Source organism: Malus sylvestris, chromosome 3 (assembly GCF_916048215.2).
Source record: "Malus sylvestris chromosome 3, drMalSylv7.2, whole genome shotgun sequence".
NCBI classification, from domain to species: domain Eukaryota; kingdom Viridiplantae; phylum Streptophyta; class Magnoliopsida; order Rosales; family Rosaceae; genus Malus; species Malus sylvestris.
In genome coordinates, this window is record NC_062262.1 from 6,881,790 (window position 1) to 6,904,934 (window position 23,145).

General features: G+C 37.2%; 2 protein-coding genes and 1 long non-coding RNA gene across 3 annotated transcripts; 1 reads left to right on the plus strand and 2 right to left on the minus strand.

Annotated features, from left to right (window-relative positions):
- Positions 1-6,743: 6,743 nt before the first annotated feature.
- Positions 6,744-10,534, minus strand: LOC126616441 (uncharacterized). Its single transcript, XM_050284495.1, has 5 exons — positions 10,027-10,534; positions 9,614-9,910; positions 8,985-9,336; positions 7,546-7,656; positions 6,744-7,281 (listed from the first exon to the last, which is right to left on the minus strand). The coding sequence occupies exons 1-5, from the start codon at positions 10,309-10,311 to the stop codon at positions 7,169-7,171; spliced, it is 1,158 nt and encodes a 385-aa protein (XP_050140452.1). The 5' UTR covers positions 10,312-10,534; the 3' UTR covers positions 6,744-7,168.
- Positions 10,535-13,750: 3,216 nt separating this feature from the next.
- LOC126616443 (uncharacterized) lies at positions 13,751-19,213 on the minus strand. The gene is made up of 5 exons (XR_007621157.1): positions 18,550-19,213; positions 18,252-18,414; positions 17,757-17,838; positions 16,858-16,925; positions 13,751-13,893 (listed from the first exon to the last, which is right to left on the minus strand). It is a non-coding gene; the product is annotated as an uncharacterized LOC126616443 (long non-coding RNA).
- Positions 19,214-21,288: 2,075 nt separating this feature from the next.
- On the plus strand, positions 21,289-22,878 carry LOC126614672 (universal stress protein PHOS32-like). The gene is made up of 4 exons (XM_050282318.1): positions 21,289-21,655; positions 21,784-21,893; positions 22,186-22,304; positions 22,622-22,878. The coding sequence occupies exons 1-4, from the start codon at positions 21,478-21,480 to the stop codon at positions 22,701-22,703; spliced, it is 489 nt and encodes a 162-aa protein (XP_050138275.1). The 5' UTR covers positions 21,289-21,477; the 3' UTR covers positions 22,704-22,878.
- Positions 22,879-23,145: the final 267 nt, after the last annotated feature.

Sequence of the window (23,145 nt, forward strand, 5' to 3'; positions counted from 1 at the left end):
GATATATGAAGTCGGCGATGAAGTCTACCACTGCTTGGCCCTTCTTAGCTGGCTTCGGTTGGTATGAAATGTCAAACTCACCCAATGTTATCGCCCATTTGCCCGGAAGTGTCAGGACTTTGGAGTATCTATCGAAGATAATAGTTAGTAAGCACGATGATGGAGTGTACTTGGAAGTAAGGGCGAAATTTTCGAGCAGACATGACCAATGCTAGAGCCAATTTCTCAATGTTGGAGTATCGTGTCTCCGTATCTTGTAAGGCCTTGCTAGCGTAGTAGACAGATTGTTCGACATTACCATCCTTTCGAATAAGAACGGAACTTACTGCTGAAGCCAATACCGACAAATAGATAATGAGAGTGTCACCAACCTCAAGTTTGGAGAGCAGAGAGACTTTACTCATGTAGTTTTTGAGGTTCTTGAATGCCTCAGCACATTCATCAGTCCATGTAATGTACTTCTTACTTCCTTTAAATGCTTTGAAGAAAGGAGCACATCTGTCTGTGGCCTTAGAGATGAACCTAGTTAAGGCTGCCACCTTGCCAGTAAGGCTCTGGATGTCTTTTGAAGTTACTAGTTCCTTCATGTCGAGGATTGCTTTGATCTTCTCTGGATTAGCCTCAATGCCTCGTTGGCTTATCATGAAACCTAAGAATTTGCCAGAGCCTACGCCTAAGGCACATTTGTTGACGTTCAACCTCATTCGATACCTCTTCAGAATGGTGAAAGTTTCAGATAGGTTGGTGATGTGTTGGTCAGCATGTTTACCCTTAACTAGCATATCATCAACGTAAACTTCCATTCTCTTCCCAATCTGTTTGGCGAACATTGAATTGACCAGTCTCTGGTAAGTCGCTCCTGCATTCTTTAAGCCGAAGGGCATGACTTTATAGCACTATAGTCCCCTGTCAGTAGTGAAGGCTATGTGTTCTTGGTCCGAAGGGTTCATGAGGATTTGGTTGTATCCTGAGTAAGCATCTATGAAGCTCAGGAGTTCACACCCTGCCGTAGAGTTTATAAGTCTGTCTATGAGGGGAAAAGGAAAGCTATCTTTCGGGCATCCTTTATTTAAGTCGGTGTAATCGACACACATTCTCCACAAGACATTTTGGAGCATGAGACTTTCCTTGGTCGGATTCTTCTTAACAAGGATAACATTTGCTACCCACGTTGGATAATTGACTTTGCAAACGAAGCCTATGCCTTTGAGTTTTTCAACTTCTGCCTTCATTGCCTCATACCGTTCAACGTAATAAGATCTTTGCTTCTGTCTCACTAGCTTGGTCTTGGGGTCAATACTTAAGCGATGACAGATGATATCGGGAGAGATGTCTGGCATGTCCTCATATGACAAGGCGAAGACCTCAGTGTTCTCTTGTAAAAAAAGAGATCAAAGCTAACCGAATGGGTAGTGACAAGGTGGTGTCAATCTTCACCATACGATCTGGATAATCTTTTGAGATAAAGACCTTCTCCAACTCTTCAGCGGGTTGTGCTTGCTGGGTAAAAGAGTCATCTCGAGGATCGTCGGGTTGACTATTGCCACCGTGAAGATCCAAGTTGGCTTCGTCTGGGCTGATCTTTGTCATGTATAGAAAGGGTTTCCTTGGGCACATGCAGGTGATGTTGCTTGATCGAAGTGTTGTAACATGATCGTGCACTAAGTTGATCTCCTCTGATGTAACCATTGCCATAGGGGGTTGGAAATTTCATCAACAACATATGTGTGAATACCATGGCCTTGAGATCATTGATACATGTGTGTCCAAAGATGACATTGTATGCCGTTAGACAATCAACCACCAGGAAGTTAGTGGTAATGGTAGCTGTGTAAGGGCCTGTACCAATGGTGAAAGGTAAGTGTATGCTCCCCAAAGGTTGCACGATATCATTAGAGAAGCTTATCAAAGGGGAAATCGAGCGATCGAGCAAGTGTTCAATTACATTAAGTGGCCTGAAAGCTTCAGCAAACATGATATTAACCGAAGCCCCTGTGTCTACCAGGATTCATCGTAATTCAAAGTTGGCTATATGAGCTTCCACGATCAGTAGGTCGTTGTGAGGGTAAATGATACCTCTTTCTTCCTCAGGGTAGAAACATATTAGATCCCAGTTAGGCTTTTGATACTTACCTCCCCTGATGTCTTCCACGTGAAACACTTGGTGGCTAGACCTTAAAGCTCGTTCACTATTTTTCATGACCCTGTTGGAAGATTTAGATATGCGTGTGCCACCACTTATGGAATATATTACATTCATCTGGCATTGGTTACGGTTACTTCTTGGAGGGTGAAGGAGGAATTGATCAATTTTTCCTCCACGTGCCAAAGCTTCAATATGATCACGAAGGGTGATACACTTCTCGCCGTCATGGCCGTTATGCTCGTGGTAGCAGCAAAACGTGTTCGTGTTCTTCGTGGGCTTGTAATCCGGGTGCCTCGGCTTTGGCTTCGGTATCAAGTGTGTTATGCTGGGGTAAATGGCCACGCATGTGGCATTCAAAAGTGTGTATGCCCCATACCTCAAGGTAGGGGATGTCCTGACGCGTGCTTAACTCACTGTGTTGACTGACTGGGGTCGGGGATTATCATGGCGATACCCTTGGTTATCGCGGTAATGTCCTTTACTCATTTTACTAAAATGAGACTGGTGAGGATGGAAATCTTTCCTTTTGCCCTGAGATTGATATGTCTGTTGACTTGGCAAAGTATTAAGTAAGGTAGGGGGAGGCACCGTTGCCGTTTGGAAGGTCGAGGTCTTCTCATTTGGTTGGATCTGGCTTCCACTCCCTACTTGCTAATAAAAGGTGGCTGTTAGGGGTTTCCCTTGATATGTCCTTGCCTCGGCGGAGGCATGGTTGTAAGCATGTGCCATCACCTCAGAGTAAGTCTTCCAAGTGTTGGCATTGATCATGTACTTGAAGAAACAATCACGTAGGCCTACCATGAAGGTCTTGAGGGCGGTCTTGTCATCTGCCTCAGCGCAGCGAGAATACTCATGGCTGAAGCGGCCACCATACATACGTAATGACTCATCCGGCTTCTGGTGAATAGTGTATAAGTCATCTGCAGAGTGCAAGCGATCGGTCTGGAAAATGTGTTGAGAAACAAACAGCTTCCTCAATTCCTTAAATTAGTCTACTGTCTCAGGTGGAAGACGACAATACCAGTTTAGAGCTCGGCCAAAGAGGATGGAGGGGAAGAGAAGACATCGTTCTTCATCAGTGTGCATCCGGTATGCCATGGTGGACTCAAAGAGGTTAAGGTATTCAATCGGGTCCTCATTTCCAGTATAGAGTTGCAAGCCAAGCTTCTTCTTTGTCTTTGCTTAGAGGAGGTGTCGAGGATCCTCCTTGTAAGAAAGCCGGGCCTAGGTTGGTTCGAATCAGGTATCTCAACTTGTCGTTTGGCCTTCAACTTATTTACTTCCTTAAGGAGCTGTAGGACAAGAGGGTCCTGAGTGGAGTTATGTACCACTGGAGCTTTCTTTTGTAAATCTCCATCTCCTCTTGGAAGTATGAAGGTTTGATCAAGAGCATGTGATTTTTCCTTAGACTCGCCGTACTGACTTCCAAGGTATGTCTGTCGTAACATCTATGAGTCCCATATTCCTTCGTGTTTCTCTAGGACTTGTTGCCCCTTCCCTAAATTGGTAGTCAACTTGGGACATAGGAGGGGACCGAGTCTTTTAGAGACCCTTGGGTCATTGATCTTCGAGTTTACATGGATGGGATTGTCTCGACGTTGCTTTAGGAAATCTCGACAGTCGCGAAAGACGGCTTTCGATCCTTCCACTCCTTCAGTAAGGAGGTGTCTTCCTCCACTTCTCCTGCTTTGGGTCAAAGCAACTGGGTTGAGAGAACTCTCATGTTGATCAATGTTCTGATGATTAGCTCACTCCTCATCAGGGATACCCATGTCGAATGAATGTGACCTTCCGTGTTGGGAGGCACCCAGATGATGGTTGATGTCCATTGGGGTAACGAGCTCGCGTGTTTGAGTACACCTAGTTTCATGGAACGTCTCAAAGAGCTTCTCATACTGCTCCTGGAGGACCTTATTCTTCATTGTTATCTTGTTCTGAGCTTCTAACTCATCGACTTTAGCTTGAAGATCAACCCTCTTTCCTTCCTTCTTTCGTTGCCTCGCACCAAGTGCAAGAGGGGTGTCATTCTGCGTGTTGTGGCTTCCTTCGCTCCCCATGTTGGAGAGGGATGCCTAGTCAAAAGAAAGTGTACGAATGGTGGAAACCAGCTTGACAAAGCTGAAGAGAGTGGGAATAAGTGTCGTTCCCACAGACGGCGCCAAATGTTGATGCACAAAATCAATGAGGACTTTGGTACAACAGAAAGTGTTAAATTTGTGACCTTCGCTAGATTGCTCCGGTCACTAGTGTGGATAAGTATTTACATGGATAGAGATAGGGAAGCAAACACAAGATGTACGTGGTTCATCCAGATTGGCTACGTCCACGGAGTAGAGGAGTTATCATTAATTGTGAAGGGCTTACACAAGTACATAGGTTCAAGCTCTCCTTTAGTGAGTACTAGTGAATGATTTAGTACAAATGACATTAGGAAATATTGTGAGAGAATGATCTCTATTTATAGAAGAGAGTTTCTAGTTTCATTCTGACATTGACATGTGTCGTATTGTGATTGGCTTCTAATGTTGACACGTAACGCGCTATGATTGGCTTCTAATGTCAACATGTGTCGCGCTGTGATTGGCCTCCTAGTTGGAAGGAAACTCTTCTGGGTCCTTGAGGGCATAATGTTGACTGGTGCTCAGTAGTTTCGGGATTGGTCAAGTATGGTACAAACATACCTAAATATTTGTATCGAAATGTATGTACCGATATGTGTGTACCTAAATCTATGCACCGAAATGTATAATATTGAATTTAATATACCTAAATGAAGAAGACAATATACATTGAAATATACTGTATAACAAATATTAGTTTATCTAAATGTTTACAACAAAATATATTACGATAATGAAATGAAAATTAATACATTAAAATTAGGAAGAAAAAGAGAAATAATTAAAAAATCAAAATGTAATTAATAAAGGGAGTTTTAATGAAACACTTCCCGTATTGCTTACTTTTAACGAAAAATACATTTTTACTCTAAAAAGTCACTTCTGGTACAATTCACTTATAACACATTTTTGTCATTTTGATTAAACCTCAAAGTTTTTAAGTCATTTTCATTAATTTTCCTATTAATAAATGAGGTTATTAATGTATCAATGGACTAAAATTATATTTTGATCTTACTCATGGTTTTAGTCTAAAAGTCATATTTGCCAAGGATTAAAATGAAGTTTTCTATTTATTTTATGAGTAAATTGTACAAATGGTCCCTCAACTTTAATCAAATTGGAGCAATGGTCCCTCAACTAAAAATCCATTACCATTGGTCCCTCAACTTATCAAAATGTGTAGCTATAGTCCTTTTCATCAATTTTGTCAAAATTTTGTCAAAATAAGCTATGTTGGAATGACCATTTATATAATTCGGGTCCCTCAACTCATCAAAGTGTATAATTATGGTTTTTTTCGTCAACTATGTCAAAAAATTTGTCAAAACGAGTTATATTGTAAGGACCATTGCTACAATTGGATTAAAGTTAAAGGACCATTTCTCCACTTGAATTAAAGTTCAGGGACCAATGGTAATGGATTTTTAGTTGAGGGACCATAGCTGCACGTTTTGATAAGTTGAGGGACCAAAGGTAATGGATTTTTAGTTGAGGGACCATTGCTCCAATTGAGTTAAAGTTAAGGGACCATAACTACAATTTACTCTTATTTTATTTTTGGCCTAAATTGTACACTTATGGATTGAAGTACTTTTAAAATGATTGAAAACGCTTTTAGTAAAAGTGTTTTTGGGCTAAGTACATTTTGGAAAAAGCACCAATTATGTGAACAAAGTTGAGGTTCCACCATAAGAACTTGAAGTTCATTAGTTTTCCTTAAAATGAATTGGTAATATGAGAAGTGGCTCAATTTCTTATAAGCTTGCCCCTCATTTCCTCGATGTGGGGTTGATACTCTTGACATTATGTGCTTCTTGCAAGACACTTTTTAAGTGCTTATCCAAGATATTTCAAGTGCTAATTCAAAATTTACTTGCCTAGACATTATGTGCTTCTTGCAAGACACTTCAAGTACTTATCCAAGACACTTCAAGTGCTGATTCAGAATTACTTGCACTTTTACTAAAATAATTAGTTCCAAAAGCACTTTTGGTGAAAGTGTTTTTGGGTTCTAAAAGCACTTAAAGTGTATTTTGGTAGAGACACAAGTTATGTACTTCTTGTAGGACACTTCACGTGCTTATCCAGGATTCACTTTCATTTTTAATAAGCATTAGTTCCGAAAGCGCTTTCAGTCATTTTAAAAGCATTTCCAAACATGCCTAAAAACTACTTTAGGTCCAGATTCCAAATTTTGAAAAGCTTAAATATTTGGCTCCAAAATTTAGACCTCATACCTTCGAAATGGCCTTACAAGCATAACTAATATCTGTTGCATTCAGGTTTTTCCGTTGTTTAATGAATGGGCATTGGAACCAAATATATACGTTCTTGAATTTTTTCTAGAAGAGCTTCCCACCCGTAAGCATGAACCAGATAGAGAGCTCCAAAAGCTATTCAAGGACAAACTAAACGCCTAAATTATGAAGAAACCAATGCTTGAAATTAAACAAGCATCAGTTACCCCACATGAAGAAAGCAGAATTGGCACTGGGATTTATTAAAATGCATCCTTTTACATCACAAGTAGGGGTTCGCACAAGTAGTTGCATCAACCAATCAATGGCATCCTGCTGTACCTCCATTATATCAAACAATTCAAACTTATTGTTTATTCAAATATAAACAAGGGGATGATATTCTTGAATCTGTATTTGTTTTGTCCTAATATACATATCTTAAGATTCCTCTTTACTATACTCTTGAATCTGTATCTCAATTATATCCAACTGACCGACTTCTTCTGTCTGTATCATTTTCCTCTTTATTCTTTTCTTGGACTTTTTCTTCTTTTCTAAGAACAAAATGCCAAAACACACCACCGTGTTTGAGAGCGATAGATTGACAATACTACTGGTGGTGATTAATATTTAGGCATTGCATATAGCCAAGCCGCACGTCAATACGTCCATTCTTGAGGCAGACCCATCTCCTTTTGGTTCGTGCACGGCACCGGCCGCGACTGATGTTTATTAGTTGAATGCATGTCTGCCCTACCACCCTTCAAATCATCTTAACCAAAAAAAGAAAAACAAGTTAGAGAGTAAGCCCAAAATTCATGAACAAACAAACTTACATATATATAGCAAAGTTTGTGCATATTTGTTTGAGATATTTTACGTGCGTTGTTATGTTATTGGATCGTCAATCTGAATCTTTTATTTAAATGACGATTCTGTTTAATTAACGACTTAGATTGACAAGATAACATACCACAAACTTTTATTCATGTAAAACCAAATAGTAATACAGATAGATGTTCGTTGATATATGTACCATTTTGTGTAGAGAAACCAGAAGCATTAGGTCGAGGTAGGTCGCCAACTCTGTCAAAGTGAACTTTCAAGGCGTGCACTACCTTTGCGGGTATAAGAACCGGGGAACATCCTATACGTTGACAATAAAAACAGCCGAAATTTTAGTTTAGAAAGATTGTGATAGTATTAGGTGATCAAATTGAAGTTCCACCATAAAATCAATTGGTAATATAGAGAGTATCCCAAGATCATATAAGCACATAGCAAACTTTGTCCCTCACCGATATAGGACAACTCTCAACATTAGGTTCTTCCAATAATTAAGCAGTTAATGACAATTTACAACATGATAATATAACATGTAACAATTTGAGAAGAACCCAATTCAATATTATAAAAAAAAAAATAAATAAAAAATAAATCCCTTTTTGGGTGTTCTAATGATAAGGAGACGTTTCCGGATTAGTTGTTTTATTTATCTCTTAAACTCTACTTAAGAAATTAACAATAAACCAAAGAGAGATAGAGTTTGCCAAAAGACCATACCCCAATCAATTAGTGGACGATACATAAAGATTCCTTTTGTTTACCAAAAAAATAAGATTCCTTTTTACACCAGTCATTAGCTAAAACAAATTTGGCCACTACCTAATTTAGATTGGGAGCTAAAAGGAATCTTCAGAATAAATAACAGCTCAGCCCAATTTGGGATCGGGGACTAAAAGAATATAATTTAGAATAAAGTACTCCCAACTCGATTTGCTTCTTTTATGAGTTAGAAATTTAAATATATTTTGTACAGATAACGAGTTTGATGGGTGATAGATATAATAAATTTAAATTAAAATTGTCATTCATGAAATTTGATTTGATCATAAAACTATTCACTTACAAATAATAATTAAAAAAATCACAAAACATAATAGTAAGGGATAACTCAAATAGTTGTATTTAAGAAAGAGGAAAAGAACCTTTAATCTATGGACTAAAGAATCTTTAAATATCACAAAGCCTCTTCTCAATTTGAGACTGGGGACTAGAAAAGAATCTTTAATTTAGGATAAGGAAGCCTATTATAGATCCAAAGTCAAACACCGAAAGATGCAACACCGTAAGCAATCCGAATAATATCAATAGGAGATGGTTATCCAAATGCCTATTTTTACTTCTCGCATATTCTTAAATTTTTTTGCTATGAGATCGAATAAATTGAAAAAAGATCAATGACAAAAAATTTAAAAAATGTCTGTAGTAAAAATGAGTGTGTGAATAACACTATATTATCAATACATATCTTCTATGGGATAAGGTGATATTCCATTTCAACCCCAACCACTCCAACGACTAGGAAACCGCAAGAAGTTGCTCCCAAATAAATCAATCACATAATGCTAAAAACCCTCAAACTCTAAAGCGACACCAAATTGGCAAATCAAAGGTTTAACTAATTATATGTACCTCTTTTCTTGGGTGGCTGTGAAGTGTTACCAATAACACAAGGCAAAAATACTCCTGTCCCAGAAGATGACCCAATTTTCGTACTCGACCCGCCAAGGAAAACAGCCTTTACGCCCGGTCGTGCTTGCTGGTTCACCCATGGGTTTGAACCAGGCAATCCAAATTGTGTTGGAGACCTTGACCTTCCTCCATTAATAGACCCAATACAAGATCCTCCTTTCTTCAACTGCTGATAATTATTAGGCTCATATTGCTCATGGCAAATATTGGCTTGTCTTCCTCTATTCCCTGACGATCCTTGTTTCCTTGAAATGTGCTCTTGCTTTAGCTTATAATTACAGGCCTCAAGTTTCTGTCAAAGGTAAGACATATTTGGGTAGGGTGTATATGTATTTGTGAAGGAAGAAAATTACTTTGTTATTACTAAATCAGTAAGATATCAACGACAATGGATCATGTACAATAGATTGGCACCCGTTGCTAACTAATTAATCACTCTAGAAAACTTATAAACGCAATAACAAGTGCACAATACATATATTATGTATATTGGTATCCAGCACCAGCGAATCGCTCGAGAAACTTATTAACAGTAAAAAAACTACCCAAAATAAGTGGTTAATTATTACCTGAAAATCTTGGCTCTGACTGGAAGCTAGATCTTGCTTTGAGCAAAATCCAACACCTGGGTCTACTTTTGTACTTGCGTTTATTCCCTGAGGATGATGTGACCCTTCGTTGGTTGTAGTTGTATCTAACTTCTCCAACTTTCTTAAAACGTCGGCGTAGGTACACCTGTTCCAGGCTTTGTCTTTGCCTGGTGTTTCTGGTGGCGTTGGTTCAAGAGATGACCCTTCAGAGCTGCCATGGCTAGACCCCAACGGTGGCCACACTGAGTACTGTGGCCAACCAACATAACCCAATAACTGAAAAAGAAGAAAACTCAAATCAATTAACCACATAATATTGTCAACAATTTGTAGACAGGTGCCAATATCGCGCATATATATATATAAGTATTGATTTTTAATTATGTGTTTACCTCTTGGTTTTTCTGAGAGCTAGTAGTATTGGTTTTGTCGTGATCATCTTGAAGCATGTAGTTAGTCATCTGGCGAGTTAATTCTGCAACGTAATCGTCGTCCCCATCAGTAGTAGTCTCTGTCCACTGATCAGATGAAACAAGTTCAGAATCCTCAAGTGCTGAAGATGAAGAAGTTGAACTCAAATCTGATGAGCCAATAAGTCCTTTGTAATTATAGTTAGCAGCTGCTTCACGAATATCCCAGGCCTTGGTATCTGGTTTGGAGCACTCAAAATCCATCATGTTAATTAAGTACTAATCCACTTTTGTTTTAATTAATTAGCAGTAACGCTAATTAACTTGAACAAAAGATGATGGAGGAGAAGAACTGATCAGGTGGATTTTATTGGAGAAGAAAGATCAAAGATCAATGTAATTATATGATCAAAAAGCACCTCCAGAAAGCTAGAATAGGGGTCAAATTGTTTGCAAAGTGAGTTTGGGTGGGACCCGGAAGCTAATTAAGTGGGTCCAGTGTCACATTGTAGCTGAATGACTTGTTTGGTGTGTTGTGTTTTATAAGAGTTAGGGTTTGGTAGTTGGACTGTTTGCCCAGCTGTGCTATACATCCTACTTCCATTCGTTACATATATTTTGCGGTGGCCTATATCCACCGAATCCACCATAAACCTAAATATCTTTAGTTATTGTGTGCTTATCATATTGCATATTCAAGTTCAGAATTTCTTCACTGTAATTTCGATAAATTAGTATAGAATACTGATCTAACCACATAATATTGTTATTATGAAATTTCATACTTATCCATTACACATAACTATATAAATAATTTGGCAAACAATTTTTCTAATAATTCTTTTAATACGAATTTGCTTAGCGATACTGTTATCATGTTCTTATTCAGTGAACTGTTTCTTGACATTTCTTCCTTCAAAGTGATAATATCTGAAACGGATTCTCAGTGTATTTATTAACGTTGTTAGAAGTGGTTAGGGTTGGTCTTTCATTACCACCAATATATATGGTTGAGGGTTGATGTGGGTTCAGTGTTGACTGGTTCTATTATTTGGCCACCGCACCATTTCTTTTCATTGTTTTTTCCTGTGTTTTCTTCCAATTTTTCTTCTGTTGCCTGCGACGCGCACGACAAGTACGGTTCAACAATTGCATGGAACGAGAAAGGCATAGCGAATTTGGGTAGCTTGACCTTATGATTTATAAATTTAGCCCACTTCTGCTGCCTACATGAATCCGTACTTTCTAATCTTTATAATTGGCGATTATTCAATAATCCATTAGGTCATGGCTCACACTACTAAAACTTTTAGGCCCTGTTTGGCAGATCGGATAGAGGATCGGATAGGACTAATTATACGGACGCGGGTGTTTGGCGTTCACTCGTACTAAATAAGCGCCGGATTAAATTAACCGGTGTGCTTATTTAGTACGGTATACACCGGACTAATAAAACCAACCAAAAGGCCCGGATTATTAGTCGGCCCTCTCTCTCTCTCGCCTTCTCTCGGCCTTCTCTCTCTCTCTCTCTCTCTCTCTAGGCGTCGTTGTCCTCCCCCCCCCCCCCGTCACCTTCTCTCACCATCGTCGTCCTCCCCGTTGACGTCGTCGTCCTCCGCTGCAACTGGGTCTTGCAAAGAAGCATGCATTCTCTTGCCCAGCATGGTGTCTGGGAAACCTCTCTTCTCAAAACGCCAACAAACTACTCTCCTTCTCTCTGTCAAACCGCCGCCAGTCCATTCCACTTGCGATGCTGCAGTGCAGGAGGTAACCTTGTCAACAAATCGTTAGTTTGTTTCGTTTGTTGCATCTTGATTTGGGTTGATGTGGATCTGATGACTCATGGTTGCTGATAGGATTTTTACTGCTTATGTGAATGCGATAAAAACCTCCTATTTTCTGGAATTACTCCAAAATTCGTCCATTTGATCCTGTTTTGCTCCAGAGGAAGTCGAAAGTCCTATATTGAAAATACAATTCAAAGTATCCAAATTCTTCCAAAATATTAACCAAAATATACTAAGATTAGGGTAAAATATATAATATAAAATATACTCATCAGTTGCTCACCAAATGTGCAGGCAGGCGGGGAAGAAGAAGGGAGAGAGAGGGAGGGCGTTTGAGGGGTTCGGCGGAGAGAACAGGGAAGAAGAAGGGATGGTTTCAGATTTTATTTTTATTTTTATAAGTTTAATTTAATTTTAAGTTTGATTTAGCCTATCCGGTATAAAACCAAACACAGTATAAATAATATGGTCATTAATCCGATACTGCACCAAACGCCCGACTAATTTAGTCAGTACTATCCGGTGGCTATTTATCCTATCCGACAGAAATAGTCAGTACAGTCCGAGCTGCCAAACGAGGCGGTATATTGTATCAATTGAAGCCTTTTTATATAATTAAGTAGATCCAGCTACCAAGGTAGCCTGCCCAACCCGATAACTTTCATTGTTGGGCTCTCTCATGGTCAAAGCCTAAAGTTTTCATTGCCATTGGTGTTGTAGGAGTTTTGAGTCTCCTGTTGTCCCATCGGGAAACAACAATTTTTCAAAGGCCTTTATATAGGTCTAGTACTTTTTACTAGTAGTTTGGATTTGGACCAATTGAAATGAGGATTGAGGTTTGGATCACTAATTGTGTGACTAAGCTTGATAATTATACAATAATATTAATATAAATTAGGGAACTTTAATGAAAAGGGATTGGGCCAACAAATATTTAACCAAAAATCATCCTAAAATGTAATTTAACTAAAAGGGCTCAAAGTTTAATAAAAAAAAATCATCTAAAACTGTTGTCTACCTTTTTTTGTGCCCTTATCCTCCTCTTTCTCGTCATCATCCTTATCCTCACCCTCTTATCTGCACCACGAACAATTTATAGTGTTAGTATTTTATTCCAATCAGATCCAATAAGGACCTACGGTCCCGTTGATGTACGTACATGTTAGGCGTCTATAAATAGCTAAGATTCATAACCTTAACTTAGGTCTTTATCTTAGGTTCTTGTAATATAGGCTTAGGCATTAGGCATTCTTTCATCCAGGAAATGTACAACTGTAATATAGGCTTACCAAATCAAGGTTGAAAAAGGAAGCATTCATCGGAACAAAGTCGTCGAAACAAGTTCACAGAAGTTTAATGGCAGAAACCGGTGAAAAAGTGTCTGGAAAAAAAAAAGAACCAAAACATAACACTGTTTCTGGAAAAAGAAAAAAAAATCAGATGCAGTGTTTGTTTTGTCTGTGCACAAACAAACACTGTATCTGGAAAGACAAGAACCAAATTCCAGAAACAGTGACTTAAATTTCAGAAACAGTGACCTAGATTCAAGAAACAGTCTATGTTTTAACCTTTAATTGTTTCTTTTTTTTTCATGCATCAGTTGATTATATTTAAGAAATAAGATGCTTATTTTGCTTTGAATCCAAATACAATGAATTTCACTATTTCTTTTCTAGCTTACATTTAAGAAACAGTGTGTCTATTTCATTTGGATTCAGAAACAGTGACTTAGATTTCAGAAACAGTAACTTGGATTCTAGAAACAGTAACTTAGATTCCAAAAACAGTGACTTAGATTCCATAAACAATGTTAATTAAAATCCAGAAACTGTTTATTTTTACCGTCCATAAACAGTGATACGTAGTTATTATTCAATAACAGATCTCAAATTTATTTTCTGGAGAAACAAACGATGAACTCCACTAACAAAGAAAAATTGAAAAACAGTACCTCGAATACGTTATGAATAATAACAACGATTACATTTCAACGAAATAATACAAAATATAAATAAAATAGCATGATGATCTATATTTTTGTTTCAAAGAAAAAGAAGAAGGTCTGCAAAACAATGATGAACTCCATTAACGACGAAAATCTGGAACTCAACTTAAAAAAGTTAGGTGTAAAATCGACAAATCATAATTTATTATAGTTAGGCCATTTTTAGTTGGACTACTTTAATATGGGCCTTATACTAATCATTAAACAAAACTTATAACATGGTTTTTTATTAAAACTAAAATTTTTCAAGCATTTTTCATTAGTTTTCCTTGTAAATTAATATCCCTTAGGGCACTTGGGGCCTAAGAATTAAAATTAATCTGATCAATTAGTTTTAATTTTGAATTAAGTTTTTAATTAAATTAATTAAAAACATTTTGATTAATAGACACAACTCTTTGGAAAGAGTTGTATAAGGCTGGAAAAAAAAAACCCCAAAAATCCCAAACCAAAATTCCTGAAATTTTCGGTATGGGATTCGGTTTTGCATCTCCATTTTTTCGGTATTCCCATACCGAACCGAAAAAAATATTATATATATATATATATATTATTTTTTAATTATAAGAGAATTATTTCAACCGTTCATTGTTTTGGATTTAATCTATGTCGTTCATTTGTTTTTAGGTCAGATCCCATTCAAATTTCACTTCTGTTCATTTGTTTCCATCCATCGAACTCGAAGCGCAGCCCTCCCTCACCGAGCCCTCATCTCTCATATGACTGTCTGTGTCGAATTTCGACCAACCACCGGCCTACCACCACACCATACTATCGTCTCTGACTCTCCAACCTTCCTTCACCACACAGCCACCGCTCTCTCTTGCAATCTCTCTCACCACCACACCGAGTCCGAGTCTCACTCTCACCCCAAATTAGGTAATTAATTTAGTGTTTTGAAATCTAATTTCTATCTTCCTTTGAAATTTAATTTAGGGTTTGGAATCTAATTTCAATCTTGAATCTTCCCTTACTGGTCTCATATGTTTATATACATCAATTGTTTGAAAAAAGTGAATGTTTTTTATGCGCTGCATCTTTGCATTTCCATCAATGATTAACTTATGCAGGTGACAGAGAGCCTCCATATTCGTTCTGTATTCTTGTTGGTGCAACTGTGCAAGTAGTGATTTAGCTTTCATTTTGTAGGGATGTTCAAGCAAACAGTATACTTCTTGATGATAAATTTGAAGTGCGGCTAGGGAGCCTGAGTGATATCTGTCCTCAAGAAGGGGACACTCATCCAAGCAGGATTACCAGGTTGATGCGGCTGCCACAGTAAGTGTCGTGTGAATAATTGTAATTTGTATCTAATCACTTGTCTCTTTCCGAGCTGTGACTATTCCTGGATATACATTGTCTATGAATTATAGTCAATTTTCTTACATATAAATCATAAAGTGAAGCCAGAGCAACAAGGTCGTAATTAGTTTATTTGGGAATTGAATTGACTTATGTTGACCTGTTTTGGTTTTGGGATTTAGTCATAAATTGAGGGAGGGCATGTAAAGGGTGTGCCTACTGTATCTTTAGAATGTCGAATTCAAAGATTACAAGAATAATTAGGTTTGATCTCACATTTGTCCCTTAAATTTTTTAGGTTTTTATGGTTTGAGTCTTAGAATTTTTCTTGTGTCAAATTAGTCCTAAAATCTCTCTCAAGGGAGTATAGAATTGAACTTATAATGTCGAGTAAAAGACTAAATATTCTTAATCACTTCAGTTACAAGTTCCTCATAATTAGCTGCACTACATCTCTCCTCTCCCCTTATCAATCTAGCTGTGCCCAAAGTAAAACCCGTGCAGTTTTTAAAGTTAGCATGACACATATGTCCTTTTGTTTGCAGGTTTGATTAACCTTAGGTGCATTGTATACTTATTTCTCGTTTCACAATATGCAGTTTTCACAATTTCAATGAAATTTTTTTAGACATTTTGCATTAATATCTTTACCCCTTAAACAAAACTAGTACCTGGGGCAAGGTTACTAAAAATACTGATCCTATCAAATTGTATCTGTTTACATTCTTACTAATATTTGTTGAATTGCATGTAACCTTGTATTTCGGGATTCCCGATTTGTCCTGAAATCCTGAAAATATTTTGGGATTCCTGAAAATTTGGTTTGGGATCAGTATTGAAATTGGGATTCCCGAAATTTTCGGTTTGGGAATCGGGACAAGGGTTTCGGTATGGGATCCCATACCGAACCACCCTTAGTTGTATAGCTTCAGATACATCCAAAAGGTATTTAAAGAGGTATGAAAGAATCTATATAACTGGAGTGTAGAATTAGCTAGAATTCTCTAATCTAGTGCGGATTGTAAAATTAGGTAGTTGTATTCTGGTCGAGCAAACGTTGTAGAACCACAAGCACAATAGTGGGACGGAAATATTGTTCGAATGACATAACTTTTGCGCTAGCCTCTACCTGTTGTAATCAAGTTAGTACCATTTTAATTATTGTATTTGTTTCTGTAATTTCATCTGTATAGCAAGTATTTTTAGTTAATAAAGTATTAAAGTTTCAAGTTCTGTTATTTCTATTATTTTTATTTATTTCTAAATCGTTCTCCAACAAGTGTCACTATTAAACCATGGGAATTTCTACAGTGAGAGATATTTGTGTTCATGAGTTGTGCGTGACCATGATAGTGTATCGATAACGTATTTCGACCTTATAGATATTGTGCAGTCATTACATGCATTGTCAATATGGTGAGATACACGGGTCATGCACACAACCTATGTGCCCAAGTTAGAGAGAATTTCTCTAAATGAGATGTGACACACCCTGACCAAGATCGAGGCATGCTGGTTGTCACATGAGGGTGACGTAGCCATGTGCACTGTGCGGAAACAATACTGATAATAGAGAATACGAATAAATAAAAACCAACTCATAAGAGTACTATCTAAGATAAGTGCTAGACAATGTGTGAATGCACGATCAGAGCGTAAGTATCCTAAGTTCAGTCCAAAAGACAAGTACTAATTAAACAACACCAAAAAATACCTTACATTTGAGATGGTCTATCAGAACCTCCATTAATCCTCCTGAGCCACCAACGAACATGCTTCTCTAAAACCTGGAGGGGTGCAAAACAGAAAGTGTGAGTGGGCAAAAACAAAGCTTTTCAAAACCATTTCATTTAACAAATGCTCTAACCCCTTGTTGTAAAACATGTATAATTTTCCCATAAATGGAATATAAATAAATATATATGTATATCAATTTATGCTTCACATATCCATTTTCATAAGTATGCCATGCCAAAATATAAAATAGAATAAGTAACTCAGGTGATAATAAATTCATGGAAAAATAACATATTAGCCGGAACCCCCGTATAAGTCTGTACGGCTGAAATCATAGCTCATTTGTCAATCTAGCCAGAGTCACCACAAGTGACCTATATGACATTACACTGCACATAAGTCGGAACCACTGTAATGGTCTGTACGACAGGACTGGGTGTAATATAGTCATGCTCAATGCTACTCTCTCATGATAGCTGTGCAATAATTCGCTAGTCACCTACGAGTCGGAACCACCTATGATGGTCTGTACGACAAGACTATGCACCTAAATTGGATCCAATGTGAGCATAGGGTGTGGGATGTGACATCATAAACAGGCATGTACCATATTTCTAGCTAAATCACAATCACCTGGGGTGCAGGTTTATGAGCTCTCAATCACGTCTCGTATTATCAATATCTCATATAACAAGACATAACTCACCTGGTACTTACCTGAGTGCCCACAGCACCAATTGACATTTATGCATCATATACTAATTCATATGCTGAATATAAATTTATATGCATGGCATTTCAAAGCATACTTTCATTTAAACACAATTTCTGGGAAAATATCAAGTATATAGATATATACTGAAAACCAAAAGCCCACTCACTGGTATGTCGAAGGGTCGTAGCCCCCTAGTCGCCCTTGACTGCGTTCATCCTCGAAATAGGTCTCACCTATATGCAAAATAACTGAATAAACGTTATTTAAAGCACATAGACACAACTAGTTAATAACTTCTTATACATTGCTCAATTAGGATGTTTGAATATACCAATGTGATCTACACAACCTCACGAACATCCCCATATTTTTAGAAAAATATGACGTCCCATGCGCCGGCACGCCCGGCCACGCGCAGGAAATCCTAACGGAATCCTTAACTGCCGTTAGGAATATTCCGTTAAAATCAACTAACGCCGTTAGGAATATTCTGTCAAAATTGACGGAATATTCCGTCATCTTCTACCTTCGAACTCCGGCGACCGTCGCAGTCTCCGGAAACTGGAAAATCTAAAAATCCTTCTAACTTATTCATTTTTGCACCAAAATTCACGAAACGTATACCAAATTGAAGCTTACAACGAGTAGAACACATTCTTACCAATTTCAAGCTCCAAAAATCAAGAGATCTTGCTGGAGAAGGCACGATAATTCCGGCCAACTTTCAAACTCGTCAAACTCAACTTCCCGACGTCCAATTTGCTTGGTTTTTCTTCTCCGAGCTTCGTAAGAATGTCCAAAGCTTCCTATGAGCTTAAAATTCCCTTAAACATCCATAATTACAACCACATGAATAGTACTCAAATCAGGGGGGTGATGGTTTCTTAGGTTTTACAAGCTTTCAAGTCCTAAAAATGGTACGAATGGACTCAGGAGCTTATAGGGAACAAGAACATTACCTTTTTAACGTCGATCCGTGCATGAAAGCTTGAGTTCGAAGTTCGTCCGTACGGTTTGTACGGAAAATAGAAAGAAGTCCAAGAGAGAGGAGAGAGAGAGCACGGGAGTGATGGAGAGTGTGTGTGTGTGTCCACGTGGGTCACCCACCAAAACCAATAAAACTAAGTCCTTTTTAGTTTCCCTTAGTTCTAAACTTAGGAAAATAATGGATGGATCCAAACCTAAGTACACAATACGCACAACACACTATAACGTCCAAGGGTATTTTAGTAACTTCCACGTTCGAGACCAATTAATATTCCAAAATTCCAGGACGGGCTATCACAAGATGTGTGTACAGGGTTGTTTGATCAAACTAGGCGCTAAAATATAAATAATTTACACGGTACAAATGGGTCAAATTAACACTCTACACACAGAATGATGCGAATGAGGTCAACAACACAAACAACAAGAAACAATTTCACAAGGATGATATAGCAACAATTGAACAATGAGATATAGCGATGATCAATCGTTGCCATATAATAATCTATTGATCCAGGATGAAAGGGAAACTGCCGATTTTGGTTTGGAATGCTTATGAAAATCAAATTTCCAAATCTGTGTGACCTTGATCTGGAGGAAAATTTGGAGAAAAACTATTTTAGTTTGAGAGGGGATTTGGATGAAGATAGGTGGACAAAATAATGTTTTATTGAGATTTTTTTTTCTTGTTAAATACCCTTGGTTCGGACGATAGATGAATATTGGACCACAAAGAAGTCCAAGCCATGTAGACGCATCCAATTTGGAAAGAAAAAGTAGATGAAGAAGTAAACTTGAAACCTTCTATTACTTCAAGATTCAATAGTAATCCAAGAGAGAGAGAGAGAGAGAGATTCACATAGTCAGATAAACAGGCAACGAAAATGATTCTCTCTGATCAAGTGCTTTCTCTTTCAGGTACAATTCTTCTAATGAGCAATTTAAATCCGGTTGGACATTAACATTTGTCTCCCTTTGGTCGAAATGATTGGATTTGAAAAAAAAACCTATAAATTCAAGGTATATTGAAAGTAAATGAGAATGAGTTTTTATTTTGATGGGATTAGAAAAAAATTAGACATGAATCAAACTTCTTCCTGCTAATTCTCCCATTTTGGGGAGGTTGGAATAGATAACTTTTCTTCTTAAGTAATCATTTTCCTACCTCTAAGTTGTTCACATTTTTTTTTTATTTCTTCACCAACATCCTTAAAAATAATTCATGTATTTATCATTACATTATTAACATAGACTCATGTTTACTTAACATAAATGTGAAAAAGATGAATCGTAGAGCTTAAAGTAGGAGAAGTAAGAAAAGGAAATTAGATCAACTAGCCCCTCGTTGATCAAATAACTTATTTTTGGGTATTTAATTACAGAATTTAAGGAAAATTTTGCACTTTTTTCGGTTCTTAAGTGTAAGTAAACACAGAGAGAAGTTAAGGAATGAAATCATTCATTTACCCATATTTTAGTACACACATGGACATCTAGAATCAAAATGATTCTAAACATGTACAATTTTGAATGTCAAATTCTAATTCCTTGCGTGTATGATACTATGCCAACTTTGAGCTAGTCAAAACATTTAGCCTACGTTTTTGGGTGAGGAAATTCCAAGTTCCAAGAGATTGAGCGCATTTAAAACACAATGTTAGATGAAGGGGTTAGAAAAGCCTTCTCCATGAGCATTGCAAAAATATATAATTGAAAGAAGCATTTACAATTCTCTTATTCATACTTTTGTAATAATCATGAAGAACATTTTTAATAACCTTTATCTAACATTTATGGTCATTTTCTTACTAACTTGGAAATTCTTTCGAGCTTAGAATTTCTCAGTTATTTGTAGTCTTCACTTTATTACAAAGTGACGTGGATTTAAAGTTGCAGATTAATCAGAAGAATAAAAATACAAAGAAAAGTTAGACAAGAAAACAAGGCGGTTTCAAACTTTCAAAGTTTCAAACCTTCCGGGAGATTATTCTCATTTATCTTCAGTCTCCACCCGAATTGTACTATACACACAGTTGCTTCATCAAGTGGACTGTTTGCTGAGATGTCTTGCTCAATATTCAATCAAAAGGCGGCTCTCTCAATCATTATCATTAAGGAATTGATCATATACCTTTACATAATACAGTTGCCAAGTTGGACCCGACAACAAACAGTCCCCAACACATAAAATAACAGATCTTTATGTCAAAACTCATGAGTGACATGTTCGCAACCTAAGTTTTGAACTGGGATCATCGTACTGCCACATAATTATATATATATATATATATATATATATATAGACGGTAAATTATAATTCATGTTAAAAATTTACTTGTCATATAATGAGTTTATACTTCAAGATAAAATACTACATTCTGTAATATACAAGACTCTAATATTATGTGTTTGTATGACCAAATAGAGCTTAAGAGACAATTGTTTTGAGTCCCTTATTTCCTCAAGACATAGAAATGAACCAAATCGAGCCACATTCTCAGGATGTACAAATGAACCAAACCGAGCCAAAGTATTCACAACTCTATTTACTAAACGGACCTAACAGTGGCACACTCGCAGTTCATACAATTTGTTTGCCTATGCGAGTAACTTCAAAATTTAGGGTAAGCAATCAAACCACATAGTTTCTAACTTTTTACGCATGTGGCATGTGGCATGTGGCGTGGATTACAGATATACATCAAAATACAAGGCTCTGTTGATTTTAATATGCAAAGCCTAACTACCAAAAGTTCAACGCTCATATCTATCTACTAGTTTTTTTGCTATTGTATTCCTTGGTATTGCCATTAAGTTGTTCAATTATCAAGTATCAAGGCTGAAGGCTCTCAAACATTTGTTTGTAATTCACTCTAATTGGTTTGGTGTTTTTCGATATCATGACAAGGGATAGGAAAATCGGGGTAGCCGTAGATTTCTCAAAAGGAAGCAAGATTGCTCTAAAATGGGCCATTGATAATCTGAGCCAGGAAAAGGGCGATACCTTGTATGTCATCCATGTCAAGCCCTCCCAAGGCGATGAGAGTCGCAGCATTCTTTGGTCTTCCACCGGATCACGTACTCTAGCTACTATAATTTTCATGATCTTATTGCTTCAAAATTTTATCTTATTTATTCATTATATATAGTATTTTCTGTCTTACGATTTTGATTTGTTGAGCTTGTGATTGGATGTTTGTTTGCAGCTCTGATTCCGTTCACAGAGTTCCGCGAAAAATCGGTGATGGAGAAGTACGAGGTTGAGCTTGATGCAGAGGTCTTGGAGTTGCTTGAGACTGCGTCTAGGCAGAAACATGTATGTGTTGTTTCTGTATTCATCCCCACTTTAATTATTGTAATTGCCGGACTATGAATTTGAACTATTAATTATGCTACTTCTTGTTCAAATCTGTGACTCGACAACAAATATATTTATCAAACAATATAAACTTAAAACTTGACAGATATCTAACATATTATGTTAGACAGTTAGTCTGTTATCAAACGTTAAAACGAGAATTCAATTAATGAATGATCTTGGTTGATCTTTTGACACGACACAATATCTGACTGTCTAATAAGAGGACATTTCCGATGATTATATATAGGTGACTGTCGTGGCGAAGCTCTACTGGGGAGATGCAAGAGAGAAACTTTGTGGGGCAGCTGAAGAACTAAAGCTTGACTGTTTGGTCATTGGCAGCAGGGGCCTTGGTACCATCCAAAGGTAAATTAACATAGAACCATATAATAGTATACACTACTACAGAAAAATGTTTTTCCAATTTGAGACGCAAAACTTTGGGTGAAAAATCTTTATATTTCGTCACGCAATAGACTTTGCGCGATGAAATTTAGATCTGAAAAACTTTGTCTTGTGAAACTTATCACGACGGAAATACTTCGTTGCTTGAAACTTTGGGCAACGAAAAATAAGGTGACTCGTGAAACTTATAGTGACGCAAACACTTGATACTCCATATTAATTAGAATCATAATTCACAGTATTAACCTCGGTATACATTTATTTTTGTTGTATGTTAGGGTGCTGCTGGGAAGTGTGTCCAGCTACGTTATGGCAAATGCAGAGTGCCCCGTTACCGTTGTCAAGGATCATAGTGTTTGATTGGATGCTGAATTGCTTGTAGCAAAATGTTAATTTTATAAATGCAAAGTCCAAGGATGTATTCAATAATTTAATCTTTGTTTGTTGCATCCAGTTTGGATAATGAATTGAATTATGTGTGTGGTTCCCTATTTGCATATAGTTATCTTTATAAAGAATGTTCTTGATGTGTGAAGTGCAAAATTAGCCCTAAAACATGAGAAACCTCATCATGCTAAATTATGATTAATTTTCCCAAATCAAACAATAGACGACAATGAATACTTATCTACTTTGAAGGAAAATTCTTAAAAACCTAATCCCTTTTTTCTCCCTTTTTTTCTCCAACTATGTCAATATTGTACACTACATTAGATTGGAAAGCAAAATTATTTAGACCACCTTTTTCTACCACATTAGTGTATCATTTCATGTGGCAAGTGATTTGTACATGTCGCGTCAA